Source organism: Drosophila biarmipes, chromosome 2L, assembly GCF_025231255.1.
Source record: "Drosophila biarmipes strain raj3 chromosome 2L, RU_DBia_V1.1, whole genome shotgun sequence".
NCBI classification, from domain to species: Eukaryota; Metazoa; Arthropoda; class Insecta; order Diptera; family Drosophilidae; genus Drosophila; species Drosophila biarmipes.
This window is the reverse complement of record NC_066612.1, coordinates 2,115,827-2,123,383: the sequence shown is the minus strand read 5'-3', so window position 1 is coordinate 2,123,383 and position 7,557 is coordinate 2,115,827. Positions and strand designations below refer to the sequence as shown.

Below are 7,557 nucleotides of genomic sequence, written 5' to 3'. Positions count from 1 at the left end.
GCCGGCAGGTGGGGTCAACGTGGGTCAATCGTAATGTTCGGCTCCAGGTGCACTTAATGTTCCAAGTTGCACAAAAACTCATGTGCGCTCTGGCGGTTCCCTCTTTCTCGTTTTAATATTTTTTTAAATCTCTCTTGTACTCCTTTATGTTATTAAACCAACTTTACTTTTTCTTAAATTTTAAATACTCGTATATATCACCGATTAAATATATTTTTTCAAAACTATTTTGGGACACCACAAAAGAGGTTTCGGAATAGGTTAAAAAACATTTTTAACGAAAAGAGGGACACTCATTCACAGATATCACACTAAAGATTGAGGTCATCCAAAAACCGCTTACAGCCAAATTTCCTTGCGGCAACCCTCGATAAAGTCGCCGAGATCCCCGCGTCTATACATTTCCGATTTAGTAACCATATCCCATATCGAAGCACGGCAATCTCGCTAAACGCATTCGCAAATAAAACGCTTCCATTGCCGTGCTCGGCGAGGGGTGAAAAATTAAACAACTTGCGAGGGTCGTGAGCTGCCTTAGAAATTGCGCATAACGCGGCGAAACAACTGAGCGACCACGCCCCATCTCATCCCAGGCCTCACGATGGCATCCTAACCGCCCAGATCTGTCCAAAAGTCAAGCAAATTTAAGTACTTTTATGCGCCAGAAGAGCCACCTGATAGAAATCTTTTATTTGAACAGGAGACAGGGGTGAAATGCATTTTGCATGGGGGCTCTGAGCTATAAGGGTTGCCATGTGTGCGTCTTTCGTATCAGCGCGCTTTGTGCGATTTATGAATTAACTTTTTTTGAGTGAATGAAGTCGACTCGCAAAGCACACACACGGCCACATGCACACCCACATCGCAAAAGAAAGGAAGACATGGAAAATCCTTACAAATGCTGCCCAGACATATGCGCAGAAAAACTGAAAGAAATTTCTTTCTTTCAGTTTCAAATGCAGATCGAGACGAGGATTCTGCAGAAATTGCAATAACGCGTACGCGAACGCACATGCCCTTTATCTTACAAATACTTTTTTAACATATGTACGTAAGATTTGCGATCGAGGGTCCAAATAGACAATGCCAATAATATCTCTTAAGATCTCTCAAGAACAGATTTAGTCAAACAGAATGGTCATCTAAATAAATATCTCTATAGACGAGATATGAATAGCTACATTCACTTCTAACTCGATATGATCATTTTATTTATTGCTCAATAATAAGTTTTTAAATATACATGAATATATATATAAAAATAATAAATTTTAACAAATTTTCAATTATATATCCTTTTAGATGCGTTTAACATATTTTAAATACCAAAAGAACCCGCCATATTACCAAATTATTCTTTATAACTTATTACTAAATGAAATACCCTTCTAACCAAATAACCCCTGCTCCATACAAACCATGCCGCAAATACCCATCAAAGCCAGCATATTCGGTTAATTAAAGAGTGATCGTTCAGCGTTGGGACTCGCAGATTGCGAGTTCCTGATAAATAGCAGCCGGAGGTCTTTGAGGCGGGTGCTGCTCCTCCACCCTGCCAGCCCTTTGGTCCGCCCAACTGAACATTTCACTCCTCTGTCGTTGCATATCGTATTAGTTGAACTTTTGTGCTGCGAGCTCTCATTTCTGTGTATTTTTCTGGATGTGTTCCGCCCCTCGCCGTCTTGCACATTGCGAGCCTTTAATTGAAATGCCTCTCAGACTAACGAGTGACTTGACTTGCACGTTTTGTTTTGACATAATTTCCACTTGCCTGCAAAAGTGCCTGCATAATGCATTGAAAAGATGGATGGATGCTTCGGATGCTGTGGATGAGATGCCTGCGCTATGGGCTTTGTAGCGCCGAGCCGAGGTCCTTTGAGCACATATTTGCTGATTGCATATAGATAGCATTTGTCTAGTGAGTATTTACCGAGGCATATTACCAGATGAGAATTTTTATGTTTGCCTTGGCGGAATCAGGCCAATGCGATTCAGAACCGGCGAATGGCATGGAGGTGAACGGTGAAAAGATCGAACCAATAGGGATTTTTGGAACACATCAAAAATTTATTAAACACCCCAAAAAGTATGCTATACTTACTGTCATACTTAAGTTATCCTAAATATTTCTAAGTACTTGGATTTATTATACCATTTTTTCGAGCATACTTGTCCCCATTATTTTTCCTACTTTCCGAGTAGAAACCATAAATAACCATCCCACGTCATCGGCCTCAGAGTCATGCACTCAGCATTGAGTTTGCCTATCAATAGCTCGCCCCTGATAAGGAGGCATCGAGTGAGCTTGCAACTTCTGCCTAATATTAATTTCATCAACTTGGCCAAAGTGCAAAAGTCATGGACAGCCGGGGAAAAGGCGGAGAAATCCTCAAGAGCCATAATCATGCGAATGTCAAAGTTAATGCGACGCAGTATCAAATTGCTATAATAAGAAACACAAATATATATACGCGGCGGTCCGTGATTTGACAACCGACCCCAAAAACAGTGTTCATCATTTTGCGGCTGTCATTGTGGGGAATTGCTTTCGGCCATGCCAATCGGTTTTTCAGATTTTTTTGCCGCAGATTTGGGCATGGTTTGGGTGGCGTTTAAGTGATTTGACGCCTCTAACTCGGTACAATGGCTTGTGCCTTGTCATTTCCTCGGCCAACCCCAAAGTATATCGAAGATAAAATCCCACTGCAGAGCCTTTTCCTCTGGCGTGATGGATTTATGCCTCCTTTGTTTTCAGTTCATTTGGGCAACGACTTATCTGCATTCCTACCCAATGGGCCAATGTATAATCAGCGACACTGCGTTTTGTATTGCTATCTTGTATGCTTAGCTGTAGTTCAATGCACTAGTTATATTTTATACTATTGTTTAAAATAGGCAAAGATAAGTGAAGCTCTTTTTTGGATATAAGGTTGATTAAGGCTATTGAACACCGCTTATAAAAAAGTCAGTACAATTACATAGTTTTACTAATATATTTTTAAAGTTAGCTTAAAAATGTATATGGAAATTTATATCAATACCTTTTATTTATTTTCATACTATAATTTTTTCGATAAACCACTTTTTTGCCTTGAAAGAAAGCTGAGATGGATATTTTGGCAGCTTTTATTGTTTTCAACTAATAAATTGAAAACGTAATCTACTTGAGCAGCAAGCAATTCCGCATCTTCGAATAAAACAAATAAAAGCAAAGCAGACAAACACAAATAGTTCATTAAGGAGTGCAGTGATATTTCAAATTCATTTGTACGGTTCCCGTTTGCGATTTGCATATTTATTTGAAAGGGGGTCCGTTTCCATATCTATTGCCATTGCTATTGCTATTCCTGCTTTCTATTTGTGTCGCCTGCGTTGGCTTTCCGTCAACTGTATCGCAGTTGGGGCCCCTTAAAATCTATTCATGGTAAGTGCTTTTCCAAGTTGGTTTGCTCTGTTTAATGAACTGAACATGAAGAAATTATATTTTGCCCAACAAGCATGGCGAGCGAACAACACACACCGAGAGCCGAATGTATCTGCCAGATACGAATGCCAGGAATACACCCTGCCACACCGATACACGGACACACATACACACAGTTTAATTTTTGCTTGTCAAGCTTAATTTGCGCTTGAATGCATTGCTTGTGTGTGCGTGTGTGGTTGTCCTGGCCGCTGCGAGTGTGTGAGTGCTTGTATCTGTGTGTTTTGGATTGCATGCACGAGTGGCAGGACACGGCAGGAAATGCCAAAAGAAAGAGCCCCAAATCCCCCTGCGGATTGCATTTGACGAACGAGAGTCCTCCGCCCAGTCAGCATTTGTTTTTGGGGGCGTGTGATCCAATCCCAGGCGATCCGGCCCATCGCTCATATTTGACTGCGGTCGTTGGCAGTTGTCAGCTCGGCGATCTATGCGGGAATAAGCAGAACACTTACCGCAAATGTCGGCTATAAACCATCTATGCGCCTTCTTTGAGGGGTGGGCGAAGGCTGAGGTAGGTATCACACCTCGCTGGAAATTGCCTAATCCCCTTGTGATTAAAAATAATTCTCCAGATTTGCAAGACAACCTTGTAGTATAATGTTAAAACATCCCTGTTTCTAAAAGAAAGAGAACTACATGGTTATTTCAATTAAAATTAAACTTCTGTTTAGAACTCATCATAAAAACGCCCTATAACTTTTATTCCAAATGAAATGAGCTCTTTAGTGTATAAGTTTGTGCCATCAGATATTCAGATTTCAAAGTTAAATCGACTGCTATGCTCTTGCGGTGCTCTTTGATTCCCACATCCACTTGGCAAATGTAAAATTTAAGCGAGGGTTAGCCGGGGATATTGCCAATTCTCCAGCAGAGCAAGATGAAATAACACCATCCACTAATGCGCATTGATTTTCGCATTTCCACTGGCGTCATTTTCCATTGTTATCCGTCGCTCTTGTTGTTCAGCAACGCTTTCCCGACGGTTCCTACGGTTCCTTCGGTTCCGACGGTGAACTAATAGCAGCGGATGTGGTTAAAAGCATTTGCCCGGCTACCTTTTTCATAGACCATTAAATTTGCATTTGCTAGCGTTCGCCGGCGCGATTGGCTGTAAGGCAGGCTGTTGTTCCTGCCATCTCCGTCTTCATCTCAAATCGGGGATTTTGGGAAAGGAGAAGGCAGGGGTAATCGACTGGGTACTAAATATTTAAATGACTTGTTTCTGAGACACTGAGGCATTCCATGACGCAGCCACAAAAGGCTTCCGAACCTCATTTGATAAATGAGAAATGATATGAGCAACTATTTCGTGTCAGCTAGCTCCATTTGGAGTATCCTTAAAACATAAAAAAATTCCGCATATTAAAGGGTGCATTCAGTGAGTTAAGCTATAAAATATAATCAATCTCCAAGCCAATGTTTACGTTTTTTTTTTCATTTTCATAGTTATTAATTTGGAAAACATTTATTTGGTTATTCGAAAAGTAAGCAAAAAGTTCTGCCAAAGCGTCCTAGGGATAGGTCGCCCAATATAGGTCTTATAATAAATGAAAATAGAAAGGGCCGTTAAAATTATTGCTAAGTAAATGTAAAATTGGTTCGATGCCAAAAACAAAAGATCCCCCCTTCTTTCTGTGGGAACCTGAAGCCTTTCAAGTATCCTCTGGCGACAAAACCTGTTTTTCCGTTTTTTATGAGTATTTATTGGCTGACTCATTTTACTACCCATCTTGGGTCTTCTTAAATAGGGGGGCGATGGATAGATGTCGTCGCCTCCATTGTCATTGGTAACAGGTCTAGCAAACCTTTTTTCTGGTCGTTTCTTAAGAGGATTACGTTTACCTGAAGTAGGATTAACAACGGCTACATTCCCAGGGTATCCAAATGGCTTGCGATCAGTATTGACTTTAGTTTCGAGTTTAATATTATCGGGCGGCTTGGAATTTCCCCTAATTGGGAGCTCAGGGCGACCCAAAGGTTTGCGATCACTATTGACTTTAAAACTTGCGGGTGGCTCGGAATGTTCCTCAACTGGGATCTCATTCGGCTTTTCTAACTCACTTCCGGATGGAGTGCAGTTCGATTTTTCATGTATTCCCGCCTCTTCTTTTTTTAAATGAAAATCTTTCGGCTTCGTTTTTTTATTGACTTTAATACTTGCGGGCGCCTCGGAATGTTCCTCAACTGGGATCTCATTTGGCTTTTCTAACTCACTTCCGAATGGAGAGCAGTTCGATTTTTCATGTATTTCCGCCTCTTCTTTTCTTAAATGAAAATCTTTCGGCTTCGTTTCTTCTTCCGGAGGAATGGTTTCTTCTGATGGACTGGTTTCACCGTTTCCCAAATTCAAGTCAAAGTTATAGTTATTGTCTATTATAAACTCGTCCAAAGTAATCTTCTCATTCTCTGTAAAATAAGATTCCTCTAACAAAAAATCTGGCGATTCATTTTCTATGCTGAACTCATCTTCCGAGCGGTGCATCTCATCATTTTCTGTATCAGAGCTGAAATCATTCCAAGGCGTTAAGACTTCGGACTCGTATAGAGTTGTATCATCATATTCTCGATTTGTTGCGCTCTTTTTGGAATACATCTTTTTGTTGGTTTTAAGAAAAGATTTGGTTGACTTTTTCCCGAAATTATGCTTCTCAACCCTGCCCTCTAAGAAAAAATCTGGCGATTCATTTTCTATGCTGAGCTCATCTTCCGAGCGGTGCATCTCATCATTTTCTGTATCAGAGCTGAAATCATTCCAAGGCGTTAAGACTTCGGACTCGTATAGAGTTTTATCATCATATTCTCGATTTGTTGCGCTCTTTTTGGAATACATCTTTTTGTTGGTTTTAAGAAAAGATTTGGTTGACTTTTTCCCGAAATTATGCTTCTCAACCCTGCCCTCTAAGAAAAAATCTGGCGATTCATTTTCTATGCTGAGCTCATCTTCCGAGCGGTGCATCTCATCATTTTCTGTATCAGAGCTGAAATCATTCCAAGGCGTTAAGACTTCGGACTCGTATAGAGTTTTATCATCATATTCTCGATTTGTTGCGCTCTTTTTGGCATGCGTCTTTTTGTTGGTTTTAAGAAAAGATTTGGTTGACCTTTTCCCGAAATTATGCTTCTCAACCCTGCCTTTACAGTGTTCTCTGTGTTGTCTAGGGGATTTCCTGGCCATTTCCAAAACGCGTTTGCCAATGGGATTTACAAGTTGTGGATTCAAAAGCATCTCAAATTCGCCAATCTTTTTCCTGAGGGGCTTATCTTCAGTCTGAACCTGCGATACATTCACCATAACCGAAGCTTTGGTTTCCGACGAGCTACTATTACCAGGATACTGGTCGACTTCCCAGGCCTTTGTTTTAAAAAAATTGTTCATGTCCATTCCCAAATTCTTTATGTGTTTTATCTCCACGGCTATTGTCTGACCATTGGTATTCAACCAGGTGGTTTTGTTCTCCTCATGTGCCCTGTGTTTCCGATCCTTCTTCATCTTCTGACCAATTGTTATGAGGGAAGTCTTCCGATGGAGGCCATGTTTTACTTTGCAAGATGGTGGCTGCTGTAACTTGTGACCTTTCACCTTTTCCCCCTTCTTCAAGGATTGGTTGGCTATCAACTGGTTATGAAAACGTTAAGTTAATGCGAAAAAAAATAAAATATTACAAGCTCACCGGCATTTTTCGATGTTATGTGGGTATTAGTTATGTGACTAGCGATGGAATTAGGAACTGTACTGACTGTAGTGGCTGCTGACAGAAAGATCATGTTTTGGGGAAACCTACTGTGTTTCTTAGTTTCTCCAAAAAACACAATTTATAAAACAAATTCAGTCCCTTTAAATTGATTTAAAATTTCACATCCTCCCACCTCCTTGCCGACACTCGGAATCCTTTAAAGCTCCACCGTCATCGGCACCAAACAGTTGGCACGTGCCCGATGCATAAATCGAAGTGGGATGAGTATTGTCGACATCTGCTTCTGGTCTGGCGCACATGAATCATTCATGAATCGTTTTGGCACAAATGCAAATCGTGCAAATCTTTACAACAAACAAAGGCCGCCCCTCTGCACCG

At 40.8% G+C, this 7,557-nt stretch overlaps 1 protein-coding gene across 1 annotated transcript; it reads right to left on the bottom strand.

Annotated features, from left to right (window-relative positions):
- Positions 1-4,054: 4,054 nt before the first annotated feature.
- LOC108028968 (uncharacterized) lies at positions 4,055-7,268 on the bottom strand. Its single transcript, XM_017101008.3, has 2 exons — positions 7,156-7,268; positions 4,055-7,100 (listed from the first exon to the last, which is right to left on the bottom strand). Exons 1-2 carry the CDS (start codon positions 7,159-7,161, stop codon positions 4,950-4,952), a joined length of 2,157 nt encoding a protein of 718 aa, XP_016956497.3. The 5' UTR covers positions 7,162-7,268; the 3' UTR covers positions 4,055-4,949.
- Between the last annotated feature and the right edge of the window lie 289 nt (positions 7,269-7,557).